A 26,517-nucleotide genomic window follows, 5' to 3' on the forward strand; every position below is an offset into this window, starting at 1 on the left:
ACGGTAGACACAATTTAAAGTCGAGTTATATAATTTGTATCTCTGCCGACCCTATTCTAGTTAACAAAATTTAAGACATAATATGTAGTTAAGAAAATTAATCAAGGAACATTTTTCTGTGTCAAAATAACTGCCGTAAAATTATGTAATACGAAAAAATCTTCACTAACAAATACGCATGTGTGCTGTGTTGTCTAAATTTATCTAAAGTTTACTCATTAGTTTCAGACGGCCATTTAATAGTGATCTTTCAATATCTACTTCCTCAACGACATCTGATTGATAATAGAAGAATAGTATATAGTTTGGGAGGTCAAGATAAATTTGATGATATCACGGTCGTTGAATCCAAGATAAATTGAGTCAACGATATAATACATGATCATATTTGTTATAGTTCAGTAGCTGTTGGTGATTTCTCAAGTGATAATGAGAAAAGACAGTGATGTCCTTATTCTAGTGAAGTGTACAAATTGTTTGTGTGAATACAGACATCAAAATGAGTGAAATTGATTTAGCGGCTTTAGACGATGGTATGTAGTGAATGTTTTTAATACGTTGGTTACAGAGTGTAATTATCTACGAGTACGTTTGTGTTTTAAATTATTCACAAAGTACTAGCCAGATTATTTTCTTTGAATGAAATGTTACGGGGTTTTTTAATGTTTAGTAACCTCTTACGAAATGTCGATGAGAGACTTGATATCTGTCAATAATTTTAATTTTGTAGAACATAAAAATGTGTGCAACATAATTTAAATAATTCAGAAGTATTTGATCATTTATTAATTATATGCATTGCACGTTAAAGCAAATATTATTGAACATTTTTTCAATTTATTTCTGTAACATTTACATAGGTGTTTTAACATTATTGTCACAATTAAGGTGACCCTTATTGAAATAAGTTGCATACTAGTAATCATAATTCAAAATAATATATTAAAAAACCATATTTTATTAAAAATAATAATTGAAACAATAAGTGCCCTTAAATTTTAACTGCACATATCGGCGAAGAAATTAAAAGTTATGTGAAGTTAACCAAGACGCAGTAAGCCAGCAGATCTGACTATGGCTTAGTCACCCCTAAGTTAGAGGCTATGGTCATAGGCTTCGAGCCCCTCTATGGGGACGCATAAGATGGTGATGATAAACTTTAAAGACTATAACATTCTATTTTATATATTCCAGGAAAGGAGCGTCAAGATCCTAAAATACTAACTTCTATGCAAGAAATAGATTTGGCTATAAAAGAATGTGGAATCGGCTGGTTCCATGTGTTACTTATGACGTCATCGTTCGTTGGATTGATAGCTGGTGTTCTTGTGACAAACACAACACCATACATACTGCCAATAGCTGAATGCGATTTAAATATGAATTTAATACAAAAAGGATTATTAAATGCAATGCCATACATAGGTAAGCTTACGTATATGTTCTTTAAGAGATATAATGAGAAGGTACTTCTCTTTGATTATCATTATAACACCCTGATAATCATCATCACCTTGTTTAATCATCATTTCATTTTGTTATTTACATGTTTCATCATCCACTGCGGGTTTACTGTTCTTCAATGCTCTTCATCATACGGTTCTCCGCTTTCTTCATCCATTGTGTCAATCTATCTATCGTCAATTTTGTTAAGATTATTTCATATATCTTTATTTCTTACTCTCTATATAATACATTTTACAAGATTACAAAAATAAAATAAAATATATTATATAAAAAATAGAGCACCACCGGCTGCGGAATCCGATGACTCAAGCAACCAGTGGTCAGGGCTGCAGAGACAGGAACCTCCTCACTAGTCGTGCGGTTTCTAAAATAACCGCCTTTTGAATCGGGCCCTTAATCCAACTGTCTAGCGAGAGCTTCTTGAGGTGTTGGTGGAAGCTCTTCGCTATCAGCCCGTGTACCGAAACTACTATCGGAATAATGGTAGTCGATTTCATACGCCACATGGCGGTAATCTCGTGAGCCAAATCCAAATATTTTAATAGTTTTTCATTTTCGGCTTTCACGAGATTCTCGTCATGTGGGATAGTGACATCGACTAACATTACACAACTCTCAGACCGATCTATTATTACTATATCAGGTCTATTGGCAGCAATAGTCCTGTCCGTAAAAATAGATCGGTCCCAGTAGATCGTGATACGGCTATTTTCCAGAACTGGTGTAGGCTGATATTGGTAATATGGTACCTCAGATTCCACAAGAGCACATTTAAGGGCAAGTTGCTGATGGATAATCTTGGCCACTTGGTAATGTCACTTGTTAAGATTACTATTATTCTTTCCAGGAATGACTATAGTATCAATAGTTGCCGGTTTCTTAACGGATACTTTCGGTAGAAAGATATTTCTGGTGTATGGTTTTGGTGGACTTTTTATATTCACAATTATCGGTGGATCAAGTCAGAGCTATGAGGTTTTGGTTATAACTAAGTTTTTCGAAGGAATTCTGTAAGTCTAATCAATTTTACTAAATCTTAATAGACTTGCGTTTAGTATGGAGCAGGGATTAAAGATGTTTGACGTGGTGGGTTTTTGAAGATAGAAAAATTGTAGATGCTTTTTAGTAGACAATATCTCTCAATATTACGAGGGATCAAAACCAGTATCAGTTTAAATTGTAATCCAGCGCATATTTGTTATATAAAATGTAGCAACTAGAGTTCCTAAAATTTAAAGCCTTAACATATCCGCAGCATTAGTTTTATAAAGTACGACTTTAACTTTAACAGAATCCGCTTAGGTATTCATATTACTTTCTACAAAGGCTTTATCGACATTTTTCAGATTTGCTATATCGTTTAGTCCGACTTTGACAATAACATCGGAATTTTGCTACAAAGAGATCAGAGATCGAGTGGTGCTGTTCAGATCTTCTTTTACGGCTTTTGCTCAGATACTTGTTGCTGCGATGTCTTGGGGAATACTTACACACGATTGGAAATACAGCTTGTTCAATGGATATATCGGTATGGATAAAAATATATTTTATAGTATACGAAACTTCTAAACAGATCATTATTAAAGTTTGAATATTCGTTCAAAATTACCATACCTTGGACCAAACTATCGCACAACTGTTCAGTCTCGCTTTGATTCTTATGAGCGTATATGAATACTACTCGATTTTCAGCGGTGCAATAAACAGTTGAATTAGCGGCGAAACAATCGACAATCGCACAACAGTTTTGTGTTACTTTTTTCCAAGGGTAGCTTTCGTCCGTGATTTCGTCCGCGAAGAATTAAACAAAAGAACAAAAGTGAAATAGGCTATGTGTTCTTCCAGATTATCATCTACATCTATGCGAATTTCATAAAAATCGGTTTAGCCGTCTAGGCTACAAACTCTAACAAACACAACGTTCGCATTTATAACATTTGCGGCCGCTCTAAATGTTGTGTTTCTTAAAAAAAAATCAATGAAACACAAACGACAAACACAATGGAAAATGTTATCTTGTTCCAATTTCAGAACTTCATGTATGGAATTTCTATATCTACCTGATGTCTCTATGGGCGTTTTTTTCGTTCGTGCTGTACGCCATTTTACCAGAAAGTCCCAGATTTTACTTAACTCAAAAGAAGTATAATGAAGCGAGAAAAGTACTAATTAAAATGTATACAATGAACACGGGAAAATCTGCTGAAACATACAAGGTAAGATATTAGGGTGTTGTTTTTTAGTTTACGCATAGTCTTCATTTTTCTTTCGCTTAGTTGGAGAAATTAAATTTCACAAGTCCAAACCTACGGACTATAATGTACACGTGGAAAATATCAGATATATTTTACAGAGCTTACTTAACTCGTGTTGATCCGTGGTGTGATTTTTTTTTTCAGTACATCGATTTATGGAAAGACAAAGAAAAAGAAATAATAGACGAGGAGCCTGAGAGAAAAATAATGGCCAGTTTCAAACATCAATTGATTACTGGACTTCTTAACGTGAAGCCAATGTTAAGAAAGCCATTGCTTGGATACCTGCTATTGATATCTGGTTTGAATTTCTTAAGCATGGCTCTGTGAGTACAATTAACTATTTTTATAACACTATACTGTCTAAATATTCTCTATTGAAGTCAGAAGAACCAGGAGACATCACCTTGACTTCGTTATTTTTTACATTGTCGGAAAACTAGTGTTTTTTTGTGACTTTTCAAACCATAGCTCTTTTGTAATCGTTTTTTCTGTATTTAAATATTATATGTCATGAATTATGCTACCTTTTCAAAGTAAATTATCTCATGTAAAGATACGTTTCTTATGAAATTAATTACATAAAACATACAATTATTTGAACGCTGATAATTTCTTATCGCATGTAAATATTTTCGCTAGTTTTGACACAATTGTAATAAAGATGAAATCTTTTTCTCGTTTTTAATAAAACATCTTTGCAAATGTTATATTAATTTATTTAACATTCAACTAAAATTATTTGCTTCAGTTTTAGTCGTTGTTGAAACAAATTTCTTGGAATTCGCACGAATCATAATTTTATTATTTTCTTCCGATTAAAAAGACGTAAGAGAAATGCTTTTGCCGCATAAATTATAACACAAATATGTTATAATGTAATTAAAAATAAATATACGGTTTTGTGAACAAATTTTTAATGTAAATATTCATTACACTTACAATTCACGCGAAACCCGTAACGATTATAAAACCCCAAAATAAATTCTATTATTCAATGAAAATACATTTATGATATGCTTATTTAAGCTTTTTCCCCAATTATAATTACACTAGTTGTTCCCGTGCGACTTCACCCGTATAAAATTTTTATTTTATTGTTTACATGTGTCAAATTATCAATAGCAAATGTCAAAACGACATAACGATGACAAACCATGGCAACCTTGCTTCCTTGATGTTGGCAGTAACTTATGCTCTCTTTCCCACATTAGGGTTTTTATCCAAAATATTTACTCCCTAAGTTTAATGGCGTGAAATATTATAGCCTATAGCATGACGTAAGTGTAGGGCTTTTTATTAAAAAATGCTGTAATTACTGACATCTTAGCCAACAAAGAAGTGTGTATTTACGCTTTATTATAATAGTACAATATAGATTAAAAAACTTTTTTCCAGATACAACGTAATAAGACTGTGGTTTCCGCAGTTATCGACTATTGTGGAACATTATAGTAATATCGATGGTGAGAACGATTTATGCGGTATGCTGGATTCCTATACACATGATTTGAAAATGAGGAGTGGTAATACTTCTTTGTCTGATGTCTGTGTGCCGGTGAGTACATATTTTACTCAACGTTCCTTAGTACACCTTGTCGGACTAGCTTCCAAGAGTGGTTCTGTGGGACTTAGGACAAGGAAAGTCAATCATACTAATATTATAAATGCGAAAGTTTAGATGGATTGATGGATGGACGGATGTTTGTAAGAGTTTGTAGCCTAAACGGCTGAACGGATTTTGATGAAATTTGGCATATGCGTAGATGATAGTCTGGAAGAACACATAGGCTACTTAGTTTTGTTTTTTTAAATCCACGCAGACGGAGTCGCGGGCGAAAGCTAGTCCCTAATAATTGGGAAAGAAAGCATAGACAAAAAAAATCAATGATTTATTATTTTAAACTGTCGTGATTTTTACAACTATTATGTTTTTTAGATACGGGTCTCTTACCACAATTGGGTTGTTTTAGCTCCCGATATTTCGGCATAGTTGCATACGCCATGTTCATGTGCTGACATTTAGCTAAGTTATTAAGCTATATAAAACAACCCAATCTTGGTAAGAAACCAGTATTTTACAAACATTTTAAAGTTCTTTAGTATTAAGCAAGAAGATAATATTATAACTATGTAAATGTCTTGAGAAAGGTTATTTGAAGACGACATTGCGCAGATTTTCACCGCTAATATGCTCTTACCTTATGTAAAATTATCTGCAAATTTATTTCTAATGCTTATTTAATTTGTGTATATTCGAATAAAATAACAAAAAGCCTTCAGAAAGAATGTGTAATATTGAAAGTACTCGTAGAACGTTTGATTTGCAGACGAAAGTATTTGAATTCGCGTGCTCTTAAGCCATTATAGAAAATACGTTGCTTAAGACTGCCTACTTGTGGTAATAAATAAAACCAACTAGCGTGTACCTTATTGTTATATATTTGACTGTTCTCTGCTCATTATGTACAAGACTTTATTAATGCTATGCTTACGAATAAATTACCAAGTCATTTGATTGAATTCATATAATTAACCAAATGTCGAGTAACAAAAATGAAATTGTATATTAATTTAGATTTACAAGAATAGGTATAGTTTTTTTTATAGTTTTTAAGTATAATGACGCTTTTTAAATTCATAAAACACAAGTAAGCGACATAGAGAACGAAAAATGCTCGCGCTGTGAAAATCGACACGAAAAATGTAAATTTTAATTCGTGTTAAACGTTGCATGTTTTTAATCATTTGAATTTAATTTAAATTTTGTAACATGTGATAAATTTAATTACCTTTATTAAAAATTAACTGTTACAGAAAACCTTCATTTTTATTTATTAATGTCAACTTCACATCGTGTGTAAATCGTAGTATTCAGTAGAAGTTGTTGTAAAAACTCAAAGTAAACATTGTTAGGTCCTACAAACTACGTTAATAACAGATCGAATACTGAATTGACAATTCTTTTAAAACATTTTATTTAAATATGTAACATCGTTTAAAAGATAAGGCCACGTAAACTCCAGATTCCATCAACATTTTGAAGTCTGTCTGATTGTAAGCATTTACTAAGCCAAGTGTTTGAGTTTCGATTGATAGATTTTGAATTTTGTTGAAAACATATATGCGTTTTTAACATAATTTCAAATAAATGTGATAGTTCAAACCTATCTACATCTTTTGATATTATATAAAAGTTCACTCAGTGTTTGAAGTTGTGTTTTCTGTTTATTTTTACAGCGTCAGACGACGTGATACTGTCTGCACTGTAATATCATTAAGGTGTCTATTAACGTGGTAGCAGAAATAAATGAAGCAAGGGTTGCAAGTTTATGAAATAAGTTTTCATTTCTTTTGCAACGAAATAACATTTTTAATAGCAATATTATTGGAAAAGCAACTTTTATACTTCATTTAAAACTCAACTTTTAAAAGTAATATAAAACATTAGTAATAAAAATCAAAGCGAAAAAAGTTGAAATTGAAGTATAACATTGAAATACAGAGATTCTAGGACATGAGAAGATGAAAAGTGCGCATAGTGAAAGTTTCTAACTACTATAAACACACTATGTGTGTATACAACTATCCACGTGATGCGGACGCGGCAATATTGCGAAAAAACCGGTGCAAGCCGGTATAAAGCTTTGTTACTGGTAGCATCTCTGTGATTCTAGTAAACGATTTCAGCAAGTTACTGCGGCCGTATACCTTTGACTAAACTATCGCGCATGTATTGTGCGATTGTCAATTGTTTCGCAGCCAATTCAACTGTTTAGTTACACAACTAAAACGAGTAGTGTGCGCACTTCCATATAAGCTTATAGGAATCAAAGTGACACTAAGCAGTTGTGCGATATTTTAGTTTCAGGTGTGCACAGGCTCTTTTTTAATTTCCGACAGAATATGTGAAGGTGATTTAAACTAATAAATGTATTGAAATGTATAATTTTGTTTATTTTCAGACTCGCAGTGGCAACGAAACATATGTTAATAGTATTATCTTAGGCTGTGTTTGCATTATACCGTTTGCGTTAAGCGGTATTCTAGTAAACAAAGTTGGTAAGAAGAATTTGTACGTGGCAGCAGGATTTATATGCGTTTGTATAACTTTAGCAATAAGATGGGCTGACTCCAAAGTTGCGGTGGTCGCACTGTTCTCCGTCGATACCGCGATATCGCAAACTATGATTGGTTTATTTCAGGCGTTAACCCTTGAATTGTTTCCAACAACAATAAGGTATGTTTTTAGTATTTTCGTTTAAATACTTATTGTTTTTTTTCGTTACTGTAATATTACAGTTATCAACTTGCATAATAATGCTGACTTACCATTCATCGTCATTAATTCAAACTTATACATGATGCTTGATTTGTATGCTCTTAATTGTAAATAATACGGTAGGTTTATTTTTTAAAATCAATTTCATTGCAGGAAGTGTATACTAATATTATAAAGAGGAAAAATTTGCAATTATGGGTTTTATTATTATTGGAATAATTCAAAAACTACTGTTTTAAAAAAATATTTAACCATTAAAAAACTATATTATCACTGAGTAACATAGACTATATTGTTACTATTTTTTTTAATTTAACGCGGACTAAGTCGCGAGCGATAGCTAATTAACTAATATGCCTTTTTGTTTGTTGACAGAACTCTTGCTATCTCCGTTATCATGACTTTTGGTAGAATTGGTACTCTTGTGGGCAATGTGGCATTCCCAGTCCTGCTCAATATGGGATGTGTTGTACCATTTTATTCGCTTACAGGTGTTATGATATGTAAGTAAAAATTATATGTAAATTACATAACATTTTACTAATATTATAAATGCGAATGTTTGGATGGATGTTTGTTCGAATTTTGTAGCCCAAACAACTGAACTGATCTGGATGAAATTCGGCACAATTATAGAATATAGTTTGAGAAAACACATAGGCTATTTACAAAGTTTTTTTTTTAATTCTGCGTGAGCGGAATCACAGGCAAAAGGTAGTAACAATATAAATTTAAATTGAATATAAAAACAATAAAAAAGTTGACTAAACACTTTTTATGAAATGTAATGGTTTTATTTGGATCGTTGGATTTAAGACCATCTAAATATTTTTTTTTACCATTACTCGACCAAAATAAGTAATAAACAAGAGAATATATTTAACAAATAAGTACTGAAAACATATTAACATTACTTTTCAATACGAAGCACTGAAAATTACATATTCAATTTAAAAATGAATTAATTCGAAATGATACAGTATTTTTTAAAACATGTTATAAAAGAATTCATTAACGAATTACATATTTAAATACGAGATAAATCTCAATAGGAATATGAGAAGTTCAAAATTATTTTAAATAAAATGAAGCATTAAACCAACTTTCTGCTTAATGTAACTTCTGAAATTTTCATTTAGGTTTTGGTATAAAATATATTATTTTTTTTAACATAAGTTTAATTAAGCATTTGACTGCGATCAAACCTAAGACATGGGAAACTAAACAGCAAAATACCACTTAGTTATGTAGTGTTAACTTTCCACTTTGATAAATGAAAATATGAATTAATCTATATACTAATAATAAAGAGGAAAGATTTGTATTTTTGTATGTATTGAAATAAATCAAAAATTAATGGGCCGATTACAAAAATTCTTTTACTTTTAGAAATCTACATTAGCGCTGAGTAACAGGCTATATTTTTAAATTTCACGTTGCTGATCTTACGAGCAATAGATAGTGTTAGATAAACTGACTCATCCGACCAAAAGAATAACATTTATTTAAAAATCCTTTAAAAGATACAACTCTTTTCGTCCAATAGGTTGAAATAACAAGACACTACAGTATTATATAACTTTAAACTGTCGTGGTTTTTACAAATGTAATGTTCGTAAGATACGGGTTTCTTACCATGATTGAATTGTTTTAGCTCCCGATATTTCGGCACAGTTGCATGCGCCATGTTCACGGGCTGACTGAAATATTGGGAGCTAAAAAAATTCAATCGTGGTAAGAAACCCGTATCTGACGAACATTACACTACAGTATTTTTAACTATTTGATAACTTTTCTTTTCAGGTGTAACGGTGATGGCGCTGTTTTTACCGAAATCATGACGAAAGGAAAAATTTTATTAACTAAATTGTGATATATAAATAAGGTTTATTATATCTGTGTTTTAATTACATTAAAAAACTAAATCTTGCCTTTTGTTTCCCTAGTACCTTTCACAATTGTCATAATGTTTAAAGAATGCGTAAAATAGACAAAATTATTTGTTACCATATTTTCTAATGAATTTAACATGGTGTGTATACTTAATTTACGTAATATGTAGAAATTTGATGTATCCAAATGAAGTAAAAATATTTAGTGAAGATGTATATAAACTAGAAAAATGGATTATCTAAAAATAAACGTCATCAGTCCAGAAACGCAGTAATAAACTATAGAATACCACAGGGTAGTGTAACAGGTCCAGTAGTATTGTCATATTCTGTAAGTATCTGTATTACCTTCTTAAAAATACACGTAAAAGAATTATGCCGACTAAAAATATTTTATTAGGCATATTTTACTTAGACTAAACTAAACTTAAAAATCAAAGGTAACAAACTAACTGTGCAATAGATAGAAGTCAAGTAGAACTTGAGTACTGCATTCCTGTGAATAGTCACTTAGTATTATGGAACTAAAATGTTTCTATTTACCTTAATATTCCAATTAAATTAACAACCAAAATTATTAAGGGCCTGTCCCACCACTTAAAAATACTTAAAAAACTTAAAAACTCGTCACTGTCAGATAAGGGAACAAAATCTGATATTTCCATCAGATATTTTACACGTTGATTATCAGACAATTTACAATTTAGCGGGACAGGCCCTTAAATTTGTAAACTGGAATCCATTAACCTCCAACTGAATCATTGCAGTAAAAATACTATACAGAGTACAGTTAACAGGATATTATATAAAACCTATTGCAAAAGAGTCAATTAATCTTATGAAAAGTTTGTTAATATTTTGCAATAGCCATCATCGCCTAAATTCTCATATATCTCACATTTATCTAAGGCTTACTCGTTGTCATGCGCAAACCAACTTACAAAGACCTGTGCGCTATAAATACATTCTTCATTGATGTATCAAATATGAATAGATAAAAAGGTCCACGTATATTTGCTTGAATAATTGTTGTTTCATCCGCTATAAATTTACTTAACGATATATTACATGATCATATTTAATATAATTCAGTAGTTGCTGGTGATTCTTAAGTGATATTGAGTGAAGATGAAAATATTGGATTAAATAAAACAAAAATGACTGTACTTGATATAATTGAAGTAGACGACAATGGTACGTAAAATCCGCATTTAATTTGGTTTAGTACACTCATAGGATATAAAATGACTAACCATTGTAATATGTCTATTTGTTTTCTGTTTATAGCGAATAAGTGTTTATCTCGAATTGTTTCAGCTAAATGTATTTGTTGCAGATTTCAGTATAAAACAAAATTATTTTTCTAGTGTGTCTGAATTGAACAAGTCATTATTTTATTATATAATAAATCATCAACTTGCCCTTATCCCTTACGGAAGATCGGCACAGTATGTGCTGCTCTTGCATACATCTCTATCAGCCGTCATATCTAAATCTACTCCTTTCTTAAGCATATTCTCTTTCATACCATCCATACTTTCTTCGGTCTTCCTCTTTCTTTGTAGCCAACCACATTTATTCTTAACACTTTCTGGTTTATGTCGCCTTCGCGCATAATATGTCCATACCACGTTAACCTTTTGCTTCTCAATTTCTCTACCACCGGCGTTACTTTCAAACTTCCTCTAATATATGTTATTTATTATGTAATAAAGATTTATAGACATGTAGAAATTAATAAATTAGTTGTATGAAATAGTTGTTTTGTTACAACCTTTTGTATTGGCGATTTTCCTTATAAATGCAGACTGAAAGCATTTTAAATCAGTATCGGTACATCTATTGACTAACTCTTTGATATATTATTACCATTTTTCCATAATCATGTCAGAGCGATCGACATTTATAGGTTCGATTCTTGCATAATACTGGCATTACATTTATTTTGCCTGGATTTTTTATGCAACTCCAACGAATAGGATAGAAAGGGAACGTGGAATTGACGGTGGAGTAGATGCATAGGAAGGGGAAATATCTTCTTTATGTGCGTCTTCTCCTCCGTTGATTAGTGGTAGGCAACACATTCGCTATTGCGAATGTCTATGGACAGCGGTTGCTTAGCCATTTTAGCGGATTCAGGTGGCTACTTGCTCGTTTGCCACCTTATGTTATAAATAAAAAAAAATCATACAGACGAATTATCTTTCATGTCCGCACTCCCAATGGCACAATTCCATACGTTATTCACTAATTTTGTTTTTTTTTTGCAGAAAATCGTCAAGATACACTTACATCTATGCAAGAAGTTGATTTAGCTCTCAAAGAATGTGGATTTGGCTGGTTTCATGTATTATTACTGACGTCATCAATCATCGGTTTGATCGCAGGAATCCTAGTGACAAATACAACTCCTTACATATTACCGATAGCAGAATGTGATTTAAACATGAATTTATTACAAAAGGGATTATTAAATGCAATGCCATACATAGGTAAGTGTAATATTGTATTGGCATTTTATCATCTTAAAAGAAACAGTACAAATGGAAAATTTATTTTTAGGAATGACCCTGGTATCAATTTTGGTTGGTTTCTTAACCGATACGTTTGGCCGGAAAATATTTCTCGTCTCCGGTTTCTGTGGCCTCTTCCTTTTTACTGTTGTTGGTGGATCCAGTCAAAGCTATGAGGTTTTGATTACTGCGAAATTCTTCGAAGGAATACTGTAAGTTTGTTTTTTATGTTACTGCATAACTAACTAGCTGTTCCCGTGAAACTTCATCCGCATGAAATTATGAACAATTTATTTTGTTGTTTACATCTGTGAAATTATCAATTGAAAATATCAAAATGACATGACATGATGACAATCTTGCTTCCTTGATATTGGAAGCAACTTATGGTCTCTTTCGTACATTAGGATTTTGTCCAAAATATTTACCCCCTAAGTTTAATGGCGTGAAAATATATAGCCTAAAGCGTGACGTAAGTGTAGGGTTTTTTATTAAAAGAAGAACTATTCAAAAATATGCTGTATCTTAGGCAACAATGAAGTGTCTGTTTACGCTTCATTATAATAGTACAGATAATATTAATTTCACAAATTTGGAAGTGGATGCAAAATACATTAAATGTCCTGATGTCATGGTTAGACAATCGTTTTTTCATTCAAATTTAATCAACTTATTAACGCTTGTCATTTCTGAGAAAATTGGTAACTAGTAAGCATCTATTTATTATTAATCATTGTTATATAAATGACTTTGTTGCAACGCGTTATTTTCATTTACGTCAGGAATATTCTACAAAATACACTTAAAGCAAAGTATTCTCAAAAAAAAAAAAACAATACACTAAAAAGTAACGAAATAATTCCTTGAAAATAGTAATCCTCCCTTATTGTAGCTGTTATGTCTATATTCTACAAATTATTATTACTTTGATGTCGGTGTCAGCCGAGGTCTGCAATGATATTTCTACGTAAGGATTTCTACATTTTTACCATAACAATTGACAATTGAAAGTATAGTAACGTTTAAGTAATGAATCTACATTGACTGACAACCTGCAAGCATTACCTTTCAGATAAAACATAATTATCAAAATAGGTCCGCTAGTGGCGGAGTTATGCCGTAACATACATAAGAAAAAATATGCAGACGAATTGAGTACATACTTCTTTTGGGAAGTCGGTCAAAAACATTGCAAACTGTAATTTAACTATAAAATTAACTAGAATATATGTGTGTAGTTTATTAGCTAATCTGCATTCTCTAAAGCTATATTCCTATATATTCTCGAGAAAATTTCTCATTTAAATATTAAAGCATCAATATACACAATGTTGCAGCAAATTGATATTTGATTTTCTTATACGCTAACGTTAGATACATAGCAAACAGCAGCAATGGTTTATCAATTTCCTCATCCATAAATAATGTTTAGCAATTATCTTAATTATCTTTTGTATTTACATAACGTTTCACGTGTACATCGTACCATAGTTAAAAATTACGGCATACAAATAGTACACATTGTCTTTGATATATACTTTAAGTAATTTATCTATTGCATGCAAAGAGATTCAAAAAAATATAGAATAGGCTTTTATAGAGACATTTTTCACATGATCTCACTAACGTTATTTGGTGAGTCTCGAAACCACACGTCAATATGATTAATTGAATTTAATTTTCAATAAGTGTCATTAATCAATATTAAAATGTTTATATTTTTACTAGCTTTCTAAAGCTAAATGCAAGTAATCAATGTATTCTTCCAGACTATCCTCTACATCTATGACAAATTTCACCAAAATCCGTTCAGACGTTTAGACTACAAACTCTAACAAACATCCATCCATATAAACATTCGCATTTATAATATTAGTATGACCTGATTTGTAAAAGATGGAGCTTGTTACAATTTTGTTAAATGCCAATAAACGGTCACTTGGTGTTCTAAACTTGTCAACTGATATATTACCTGTCAGAGATATTACCGGCGGAAAATGTTGTTTGCTATGCCTAATAAATGTATTTTTTTTATGTTTTTGATTGAATTTTATAGTATTTTTTGTGTCCATTTATATGTTTTATAACTACCTATATCATATTGGATTATCCAGGTCTAAAGATACTACAATGTGTGTCAACGGAATCAAAGGGATTAGCTTCATTTCCCTTCCAGTTTATCTCTTTATCCATTTATTGTGCAAATGTTTACGACGGTCCATCTAATCAATAGGGACGTGGTACTTACGTGCGCGTATTACGTGCAACGAGACGCCAGCTAGACTGAAAATTGTCATGTTATGTAGATTATCCTTTGATTTATATCCGAGTACAAACGGATATTTTCAATGTATAGCTTATCCGATACGAATTTAATGAGGTGAATTCACTATTTTAATAACATTTTTTGCTCCAACAATTTTTATTGCACAACCACCTAGCTGTTTGGATGCAAATTTTAAAATTAACAAACTGTTGAATTTATTTCAAAGGGATAAAGAGCGCGCGCACAACTTTGACTAGACTATCGCACACCTGTTTAGTCGCGTGAGCTTAATGGGTGCACACGCTACTCGATTTTTAATTGTGCAACTAAACAGTTGCATTAGCTGTGAAACATTCCACAATAGCACAACATTAGTGCGATAGTCAAAGATATGCACCCGCTCTAAAAATACATCCACAAACCACATTACACAAAATCGTACGTTCCCTGAACGCTTGGATTAAGGTTATCACTTATTTCACTAATAATATTCAAAACCGAGCCAACTATGGGAATTAAAATTAACGCAGCGTTCAATCGGAAAGGATTAATGAAACGAAAGCTTTGTTTGCATATCCATGGGTTAATGCCTATCTGTGCAAATGCTCATAAGCTCTGCGTTGCAGTTCTAGTAATTCTGTCGACCGAGCGACTAAATATTTACCTGGCAAGTATTAATCGACGTTCAATTTTTTTATATAAATGTAGTTAGTTTTTTTTACTTGATATTGTTAATGTGCAGTTATTCTTTTACTTATTTTTCAAAAAATTACTAGATGTATTCGAGTACATGAATGGATGGATGGATGTTACTACATATCACCAGAAAATACTTTTGAAAAACACAGTCTAGTAATTAGGTTTTTTTAACAGTAATCGCGATCGTCAGCTGATATTTAAATCATTTATTGTCATTTGTTTAAAGGTTTTAGACTGTTAAAGTATGATTCAAATTGTTTCAGATTCGCAATGTCTTTTGGCCCAAATTTGACGATGACTTCGGAGTTCTGCTACAAGGAGATTAGAGATAGAGTGATATTGTTCAGATCTTCCTTCAAAGCGTTTGCTCAGATAATAGTCGCTGCGATGTCTTGGGGCATTCTCTCACATGATTGGAATTTATCTTTATTCAATGGGTATATAGGTTTGTATTATTTTTACTACATTATGTGAAGATATTATAGATGGATTAAATTAGAGAATATGTTTAAGAAGGGAGTAAATTCAGATATGATGGCTGATAGAGATGTTTGGAGCAGTGCATATTATGCCGACCATTCGGACAAGTGCAAGCCGATGATGAGTGGCTTTATATTCCTTACAATGTAATTACAACTTTCTTTTACTAATAAACTGAATTACAATATGCTTCGAAAGTATTCATTTGTTACTAGAAGATGTCTAAGTTTTTAGAATTTCCACAAGTACAGTATTTATTGTAAGTTTTAAAATATCTATTACAGATCTTCATATTTGGAATTTTTACATTTATTTAATGTCTCTCTGGTCTTTGCTTTCATTCGTTCTGTACATCGTTTTACCTGAAAGCCCAAAGTTTTATATAACCCAAAATAAGTATACAGAAGCAAGACACGTTTTACTTAAAGTATATAAGATGAATACAGGAAAACCCGCTGAAACTTTTAAGGTAAGAAATTTAAGCTATTCAGTATAAAAATTTGAACAACATTCGTTTATTTTATCTCCTCTTATTAATATACAAAGCAAACATATTTATATACTCCTTTATATCAACATTTTTAACATACTTTCATCGTTTTCTCTAACGTGGGGATTAGTGAATTCATCGAAACAACATGATGATGTGGTCAGCCTAAATTATTCAGGTCCACTCAACTATGTCCTTACTGACTTCGTCACGTAACTTGGAACTCTCTTTGATATTAAAAAAAATACTCCGATCATTTAATCAAGCCTAGGATATATTTATGCTAATATTATAAAGAGGAAAGATTTGTATTTTTGTATATATTGAAATAACTCGAAAAGTACTGGGCCGATTTATAAAAATCTTTCACCATTTAAAAGCTACGTTACCAGTGAGTAACATTGGCTATATTTTTTATTATTTTCTTTCACGCGAGCGAAGCCGCAAACAACAGCTAGTTAGCTATAAAATACGGCTTAATTAACGTGAAAAAAATTAGTTAATATTCTTAAGATTTTCGTCACAATAGTAGATAAAAATGTCGTAATTTATCGTATGAAATAAATATTTGATATTCGTAATTTGAACTATCATGTCTTTAATACTTCCATGTCTATCGTAATTGTAGCTAGATTGTAATAGAGTTCGCGTTTAGAATTCTTGTCTTTATCAATCTCTTTCCATTCCCGTAGTTTAATATATAAACCGCTTACATAATTCAGAGCACGACGTCGCCGATCGTATTTAGAAGAACTTGCGACATAAAATACCACATTATTTATGTACGTTGTCACAAAAGGCTTTGCGAAAGGTCAAATGAAGGGATGTAGAAAAATATTCCTATAAGATTCTTTTATACCCGATGCTGTGACGCTTTGATATTATATTTTTCGTAGTACCAGAAATGCACGTCGTTATATGAATTATTTTTAATAATGTTAAGAATAAAAACATTTGAGAATATTGAGTTAACATTGATTATTTTACAGTATTTCAACTTATGGAAGAATAAAGAAAAAGAATTTATAGACGAAGAGCCAATAAGAAAAGAAGAGATCAGTTTTACGCAACAATTGGTTACTGGACTTCATAACGTAAAGCCTATGTTCCAAAGGCCACTGGTTGGTTATCTTATTCTCATATCTGGTATGAACTTCCTAAGTTTAGGATTGTAAGTATTTTTATATATTACTAATATTATACGAAAATTTAGATGGATGGATGTTTATAACAGTTTGTAGCCTAAACAGCTAAACGGATCTCGTTTTTGACATAAATGAAGAGCATAGTCTAAAAGAACGTATAGGCTTATACTTTTGTATTTTTAATAACATGTGGACAGAGTAGCGGGCGAAAGCTAGTACCTTAATATAGTTTACGACATGAAATACTACATTTTAAATAATAATATCGTAGAATTAAAAGTATTACGAAATATTTGCAGTTAAAGAACCTCGTCATGATGTGTTTTCATTTTCACTTATCGATGCCTATTATTACAATAAATAACGCATGTAATATGATAATACAAGGTTCATTGATGAAAATTTAAATGAAATTTTCGAAATCCTTTGCACGAATTTTCGGCTCCAATGAATTCAATTATACAGTTCATTCGACTTTATACAATGTTACACGAATATTTAACAGTACATTATCATTTATACAAAATTATAATAAAAAATCTTTCCAGCTACAACATAATAAGGCTGTGGTTCCCGCAATTGTCAACAATCGTCGAACATTACAGTTTTGACGGTGATAATGATTTATGTGATATATTGGACTCTTATACAAATAATTTGAATGTGAAAACCGCAAATGCAACATTATCTGAAGTTTGTGTACCCGTAAGTAAAGGATTTTATATTCGTTTTAAGTAACAGCGTTTCTTGAACTGCATTCATACATAATGCATGATTAGTTGAGACAGTAAATTGCTTCTCAATTCAGAGGGAATTTACCGTAGTATAATAAAATAGTTCATTCAATGTACAGTCGCGGAGATCCGCGGTGTCCATTTCAGGAAAAATTGCCTTGTTTACGGCAACGTAACAAACGCCGCCGGTTCCTTCAAATAAGTAATTACCAGTATATGCAAACGAAGGGGTGATAATAAAAAGAAACTATCCGTGTATTGCTGTTTTTTGTAGACAGATTTATAAGCTGCGTTATATTTTATTTTGGTTCCGCATCTCTTTTCGAATAGTTCAAACGATTGTAGCTTTAAAGGTAGAACACCGCCAGTTTCCCTGATTGTACATAGTATTTTTAAATTGTTGTATAAGCACTCTACAGATTCATTGACATTTCTGCTTAAGTCTTTTTGTTATGGCATCTTTTATATTAAATAAAATTGTAACGATAGATTGATTCTTTTTTTTCAGACTCGCAGTGGTGATGAAACATATATAAACAGTATAATTTTAGGCTGTGTTTGCATTATCCCGTTTGCAATAAGTGGTATATTAGTGAACAAAGTTGGTAAGAAGAATTTATTCATAGCCGCTGGCCTGATTTGTGTTGGTGTTACCCTGGGTATAAGATGGGCGAACTCGAAATTAGCTGTGGTCGCATTGTTTTCGGTAGATGTCGCTGTGTTACAAACTATGACTGGTTTATTCCAAGCTTCAACAGTTGAAGTGTTTCCAACAAGAATGAGGTAATAATTGTTATATTAAAAAAACTATGAAAATGTAGCCTATGTTACTCAGTGATAACGTAGCTTTTTAATGGTGTAAAAATCTTTGAAATCAATATTAGACCAGTAGTTTTCGAGTTATTTCGATATATACAAAAAAAATACAAATTTCTCTTTATAAAATTTGTATATAATACTATACTATATAATACTAGTCCCAATTAAGTTTAAAATAAGGAAGTCTCAACTTATCTTTAGAGGTTGACAATACTTGTCATACACGTGTTCATAAATATTTCATTAAAAAAAATGTTGAAAAATTACCTTGACCTTCCTCCATTCTGTTGAAACCCATTTATGATGTCGAGTGAATCTAATATTAGAAACTTTATTTCTGCTTGACGTCGACATAAAATTTCTACTAACGTATAAGATATTTGTATTTCATTAAAATGTCTCAAAGAACGAAAGACTTTTCAAACAATCATACATTTTTAAGATACCACTTGTCTTTCTTTTATTTTCTTCAATCAAAGAAACTGAAGGAAATAACGCGCTTTCTTTTGTTTGTTATAAATTTTTAATTCCTAATCTTTTGTGATTATAAAAATACTACTAATGAGTAACTATTTTCACAGAACTCTTGCGATCTCCGTTATTATGACTTTGGGACGTATCGGTACGCTTGTGGGTAATGTGGCGTTCCCAATACTACTCGACATGGGTTGTGTTGTACCTTTCTACTCATTAACTATTGTTATGATATGTAAGTAAATTCTATTCTTATTTTTTATACAAGTACAGACATACCTTTGACTAAACTATCGCACAACTATTTAGTTGTATTTGATCCTTATGGGCTTATGGAGGTACGTACAATACTCGATTTAGTTGTGCAAGTAAACAGTTGAATTGGATTCGAAACAATCGACAACCGCACGACAGTTGTGCGATAGTTTAGTCAAAGGTGTACGCCTGCTCTAAATCATCATACAAACAAGACAGCATGTACATTTTTTTAATAAAATGTTTTCATTTCTAGGTGTAACAGTGATGGCCTTGTTTCTTCCGAAATCATAAGAAACTAATTTGATGACATCTACACTTGTTATGTTAAGAAACAAAGCAAATATATTTATCCAATTCAAAGCAAAGTTAGAAGACTATACGCATTTATTAATCACTGATTTGTATAAATGGACCGGTTATTCCATTAAAATGAAAGCTTTTGCTTCGGATTTAAACTCGTCTGTTGATGTTAATAACAGTTAATTTTCTATATGTTGTTAGTACCAATTCTCACCGCCATTGACCGCGACAGTCAGAGCCAAATGTACAAAATATCATGTGCTACATCCTGTCCTTTTGCATAGGTTATTGGTCAAAATACAAGAAAAATAACATTTAATATTAATTATTTATCTGTTTAGTCCTTTTTCAACTAGTTTAAGATGAATTACTTGCTTTGAATTGCTTTATTATTAAGAAGAATTGACATTAATATTTATTCCTTTCAATAACCCGTAATGTTTGATAGACGGCATTATGGCCCGCATGTTAAAGGAAACGCTGGTGTTGACATCGAACGGTACAAGCTTCTTATAGTGAGAAGGGTTGAGGCTTACGGATATTTATCTTTCACGTGTTGTGTTTGATGTATTTCAACCAATTGTAAATAACAAAACGAACGAAATAAACGATTAAAAGCAAGTTTGTAATTTACTTTAGCACTATTTAAAAGAAAAAAAATAAAAAAACATACAGACGAATTGAGTATTTCCTTCTTTTGGGAAATCAGTCAAAAATAGTTTAATGTTCAACTAATTAACACATTGTACCCATTTGCAATAGAAGCTAAGAGAGAAAATCTTTTTCTAAAGGGCTGTCCCACCACTGGCTGATAGAGGCTCATATAGCTCAAAAATGATATCACCGTCAGATAAGGTTACAAAATCCGATATTTCCATCACATATTTTACACGATGTTATCAGACAATTTACAATTTGGTGGTACAGGCCATAAGTGTTACAATATTAATATGAGGTCTTATTTATATAGTTTGAAAGTGAATTTTTATAAATACATTTTTTATACATCAAAAACTATGATTGAATTAATAAAAGTAATAAAAAAGGGGGGCGTTAATGATAATTATGAATGTTTATTTTTATTAAAGTTTAACAGAGGAAGGGAAATGGTGAAAATGCCTATAAATCAGTAAACTTTTGTTAAATTTTAATGAAAGTTATACGCCAGCTATTGTCCTACGCGTAATTACATTTTTAATGACTGTTTTCATTAGGCTATCAGCTATTTAATCTATTTTAATTATTAACCGTGCTATTGTTGTTTAAATTATGTTGTGGCTTTTCATTAGAATGTAATCAACTATCAAAAAATTGTAATTTTGAATGGAGACGTATAGGATGGGGAAATATCCTCTTTATGTGCGTCTCCTCCTCTGTCGATTAAGGATAGGCACGCATCAGTAATTGCGGATGTCTGTGGGTAGCGTTCGCTTCGCCATTTTGACGGATTCAGTTGGCCATTTTGCACGTTTCCCAACTAATGATGTAAAATTTATTAATACATTAAGTGGCAAACAAAACTTACATTACAAAGTTAATGCAATTAACTTTGCAATTTTCTTAGTTTTTTTTTTTTTTGAGTTAAGAAGTTTTAATTGTTTTTAGAAAAACCTATCCGGAAGCAATATTTCAGCTCTCCGATGACGTTCTTCGTTACGCTACACCGAGACATGTGTACTACATTGTAATATTGTACTACCACTGACCTATTTTTTCTCCCTCCAAGCACGCTTGGCACTAAATAAACTCGCTGTAGTGGTTTCGGTGCTGTTTTTGTTTTTGTAGAGATGCTTTAAAATATTCCAAGCTTGGACGATATCGCTTAATTTGAACATGAAGCACAAATTAGATGTAAAATGACTGTAAACTAGACATCATTGTTAAATACAGTTTTCGTTTTAGTTCTTTAAAAAAAATAGAAATGGAAAATTCTAAATTCCATGGACTTAAATGGCATAATATACGTATTCTTTTTTTAGTATTAGTCGATTTTTGGTTATTAGGTAAAATTTGTTTTAACCATATTAGGTAAGTTTGAAAAAGCTTCTGCTATAGTTCACGAGAATAGTCTAATGCCAGGATTCGAACCCTGGACCGCAAGATCGGTCCGTACCCTAAACCATTAGGCTGTTGATGCTTAACACACATTCCGGATGACATAATTATTGCACGAGAAATTAATGTTTGAAGTAGTGAATTTTACTAAAACTCTCCAGCACTTAAGATGGTGCCAGTATAAGTAATTGCAAGGATAAAGAAAAAAATAGAAGTGGAATTTATTTTCAAGTTCTAAGCGCCAAGATAGGTATTGTTCTAATGCGTTGAAGTAAGGGAGACTGATGATCGGCCATTGTTTTTTGGATTTTATTATTTCTCAGGAAGTTACTCGTTATTGTTCCAAATGTACGAAAGGAATGGGAACACTTTTTTCCCCTCGGCCTTCATTCTGTTTGTTTGGCTTTATTTGTTTGTTCAAATAAGAGATTATCATCGTGATTATTACAAACATCGGCCTTAATGTTCTGCTGTTTTACAATACACGCTTTTAAGCTATAATTACCCAAAGCTAAAACACTTGACTTGTTTTATTACCAATTTTTACTAATTTTGTATCTACTGTATTATAGCGTAATTTCACATCAATTTGTCTCACCATTTCTCTAAATTTCTGTACTTTTCTTAGCCAATACAAAATCTTCATATATATCTATAGACTAGCAGTTCCCGTGCGACTGCATCCGCATAAAATTAAGAAAATTTTATTTTATTGTTTACATGTGTCAAACTATCAATTACAAATGCCAAAATGACATGATGACAACCTTCCTTCCTTGATGTTGGCAACAACTTATGGTCTCTATTCCACATTAGGGTTTTTATCCAAAATATTTACCCTATAAGTTTAATGGCGTGAAAATGTATAGCTTAAAGCGTGATGTAAGGGTAGGACTTTTTATTAAAAAAAAAAGGTATTATTCAAAAATTGCTGACATCTTAGGCAATAAAGAAGTGTGTGTTTACGCTATATTATAATAGTATAAATAAATTATTACCAATTATATAAAGATAACGATATTTATGACCACTTATCTTGAAATTAAATTTCACTGTCATAAATTTATAATTTAAAATGCTCCAATTAGGATATCAGAGTACGTACCCAAAAAAGGGTTAGAAATATTTATGTGAGGTATTAAAAATGCAAATTATACCGTTAAAAGGTTTCTCTTTTATTTCAAATACTAGCGCGACTCCGTTCTTGTTTAATAAAAAATCAAATAGCATATATGTTCTTTCAGTCTTCATTTTTCCACTCTACATCTATGCCAAATATCATCCAAATCTGTTCAGCAGTTTAGGCTACAAACTCAAACATCCATCTATCTAAACTTCGCATTTATAATAATTGTAAGATGCAAGATTTAAATACAATATATGTGGTATTGAACATGCATAAAGCTGTTCATATTTCGTACTTTTACATATTAAATAGATTTAAAAAAAAATAAACTCCGTTACTACATTAATACTACGTTAATATCACGGACTTTATTAAATCTTTATTTTCATTCACACAGTTACGTATAAAAAGTAAGTAAGAAGTGTGAATGGCTTTTCACAACTCACACAAAGTTTCTTTAATTGAAAGAAACACTAAAGAAAGACAATCAAGCCTAAAGTGGTGCTACTAGTTACGTATAAGTTTCGACACATTCTTTAGAAAATAACCTGCTTTATTGAAAGTCCAACAGTTGTACTGTCTTCAAAACAGATAAATAAAAGAATTTTTTGACCATCATTTAAGTACCGATAGGATAAACATATTCATGTGATTAATAAAAATAAAACACCGTTCACAAATGACAACGTAACTGTATAAATCTTGTACTACATAGTATATCTCTTTCTTTTTCTTTGATAAAATAGGGACAGCATCATTATCATCATCATCATCAACTTGCCCATATCCCTTATGGAGGGTCGGCACAGTATGTGCTCCTCTTCCATATATCTCTATCAGCCGTCATATCTGAATCCACTTTTTTAGGCATATCCTCTTTCACACAATCCATCCATACTTTCTTCGGTCTTCCTCTTCCTTTGTAGCAATCCACATTCATTCTTAACACTTTCTAGTTTATAGACTGCGTTATAGATATTACAAGTATCGATAGGGCAATAGTAGTATTGTCTGACTCAAACTGTCAACATAACCCTACGGTTATGTTGACAGTTTATAGTGTGATATTCTATCCTAAGCGCGAGCGCACAACTTTGACTAAACAATCGAGCGATTGTCGATTGTTTCGAAGCCAATTCAACTGTTTATTTGCACATATAAGCTCATAGCAATCAAAGCAAGACTTATTAGTTGTGCGATAGTTTAGTTTAAGGTGCAAAATTATTTCTTTACCTGTTCAAAGCTTGCACAACCAGTTATGTACTAATTTGCCCGTGTATTTCGTGTATATAGGGAGCTTTAGGAAATGTTAATAATTCAAGGCGCGTAATTCCCTGACATGTACAATATCCCTTTGTGATTTAATCCGAATTAAGATCAGAATGGACTTATCGCTTATCAAACGTTTGCTAATTCCGATATCTCTTAATATAATTTGTAAATAAAATAACCATAAATAGTAGAAAAATTATTACTGGACTTTCATAGTTATTTTTGTTTGTTGAGCATATTCGGAATTATTAAGGTAACGCCTCGGTTATTTAAGTGATTAATTAAATTTAAAACTAAGTAATATTTAACCTACACTCAGGTAAGAAACGAAGAGTAAGTAAAGAGTGTGTTACGCTTTATTATATTAGTATAGTTCATCATCATCATCATCATCTCCTTATCCTACTCCCGTAGACGGCGCAACAGGTTTTTGTCCTCCACATAACTCTATCATACGTCATCTCAGTCATCTCATAGTTGCTTAGACATTTTCTTTTTGATTTAATTTAAAATGAAATCTTAACTCTATTTTTACCCAAAAGATTGAAAACAATAATGTTGGTAAGAGTGATCTTGAATGGATTCAAGTTTCCCAAACTAAGGAAACTTCATTTCAATTAGGATAACAATTCAGCAATTTGTTTGTTAGAGAAACTTTCTAAGGGAATCTTCCCCAAATTCGTCGCTTAGCGAACAAAACAATCGATTCCTTTAAAAGTTAATAACCGGAAGTAATGTACTCTATGCCTGTCCTCTTTTAACTATATCTGTCTCTTTTCGTCTCTTTACTCTATAACAATTAAGATAACTATATACAGTTTGTAGTCGGCTTTTGATCTATGAACTATCACACCAAAATCAGTTTTATGGTAGTCAAAGGAGCAAATTAGCGTAGATTTATTAATAGAAATCTACACTTAGGAACTGCTTAAATAACTGAGTGTATAAAAGGTTCATATTGATGTATTATTCGTAACAAAAGGGGAATATTTTAATATACAATGTTTACAGATGCGTTCCAATACAACCCAATATTGAACACAATATAAATTATCATGATAAAGTAATGGAAAATTAATGAAAACGCTAACAATGGCCGGTCAGCGCGTGAAGATCGAGAATTCAATCGGAAAATCCCTCGAGGATATGCTTGATCGATGACTTTAATAACAAACTCACACTTCGCCTTAACAGCTTACCCTCACACACACTACTGCAATAAATATGCACACTAGTATACTCAGTGACGTCACAACGGCGATGTCGTACAGTCTTCCAAAAAGTTACATCACCAAAATGGTACAATTACATTCATGTTTATGAAATACTTTGTCTTACTGTACAAGCATAAAGAGGAAAGATGTGATTGGTCGTTTAGGCAGTATTCTCCGCGTGTGTCGTATCGTTTGCGTAGTAATTGTATATGTTACTAGCTGCTGTTCAAGACTTCGTCCGCGTGCAATTAAAATATACCCTATATTACTCACAAAATGTTTAAAACCCGCCCAGTTGGTTTAGAGTTATTTAAATACATACAAAAATTAGAATCTTTATAATATTAGCAAAGAATAAAAATAACAAAACTGTCATTTTCAACTAAATTAAAAAAATCATAATGAGGTGAAATTTCAAAATATCCTATTCAAAAAATAGTAATTTAAAAGCGCCGTTTCCAACATGTTGATATTTTTCTTTCGTTTCTCTCAGACGTTAGTAAAACATTGTCGAGCAGCGCTGGCCCAGTTTGTTTTTTTCAAGCGCTCCCGTTACTAAGTAAACTCAGTTTGAAATGTTTTAGTATCATTTACTTGAAGCAAATAACAATCTGAAATCGCTGCGCCGTAACTTTGCTGCGACTCTAGCTTTTTTGGAAACCTGCGATAAAGTTATATTTTTATATAAAACTAGCTTTCGCCCGCGAGTAAGTCTGCTTGAAACTGAAAAAGACAAAAGTAGCCTAAATGTTCTTCCAGATTACTGTTAAATTTTA

The 26,517-nt window shown here is 31.7% G+C and overlaps 2 protein-coding genes across 2 annotated transcripts; both read left to right on the forward strand.

The window, feature by feature from the left end:
• Nucleotides 1-223: 223 nt before the first annotated feature.
• On the forward strand, nt 224-9,897 carry LOC106102619 (synaptic vesicle glycoprotein 2B-like). Its single transcript, XM_013282159.1, has 10 exons — nt 224-533; nt 1,195-1,425; nt 2,315-2,477; nt 2,814-2,995; nt 3,499-3,683; nt 3,867-4,048; nt 5,121-5,280; nt 7,688-7,962; nt 8,380-8,507; nt 9,808-9,897. Exons 1-10 carry the CDS (start codon nt 500-502, stop codon nt 9,843-9,845), a joined length of 1,578 nt encoding a protein of 525 aa, XP_013137613.1. The 5' UTR covers nt 224-499; the 3' UTR covers nt 9,846-9,897.
• Nucleotides 9,898-10,554: 657 nt separating this feature from the next.
• Nucleotides 10,555-20,633, forward strand: LOC106102266 (synaptic vesicle glycoprotein 2C-like). The gene is made up of 10 exons (XM_013281689.1): nt 10,555-11,090; nt 12,167-12,388; nt 12,459-12,621; nt 15,638-15,819; nt 16,139-16,323; nt 17,334-17,515; nt 18,038-18,194; nt 18,732-19,006; nt 19,624-19,751; nt 20,028-20,633. The coding sequence occupies exons 1-10, from the start codon at nt 11,054-11,056 to the stop codon at nt 20,063-20,065; spliced, it is 1,569 nt and encodes a 522-aa protein (XP_013137143.1). The 5' UTR covers nt 10,555-11,053; the 3' UTR covers nt 20,066-20,633.
• The last annotated feature ends 5,884 nt before the right edge of the window (nt 20,634-26,517 follow it).

Source organism: Papilio polytes, unplaced genomic scaffold, assembly GCF_000836215.1.
Source record: "Papilio polytes unplaced genomic scaffold, Ppol_1.0 DF823923.1, whole genome shotgun sequence".
Taxonomy (NCBI): Eukaryota; Metazoa; Arthropoda; class Insecta; order Lepidoptera; family Papilionidae; genus Papilio; species Papilio polytes.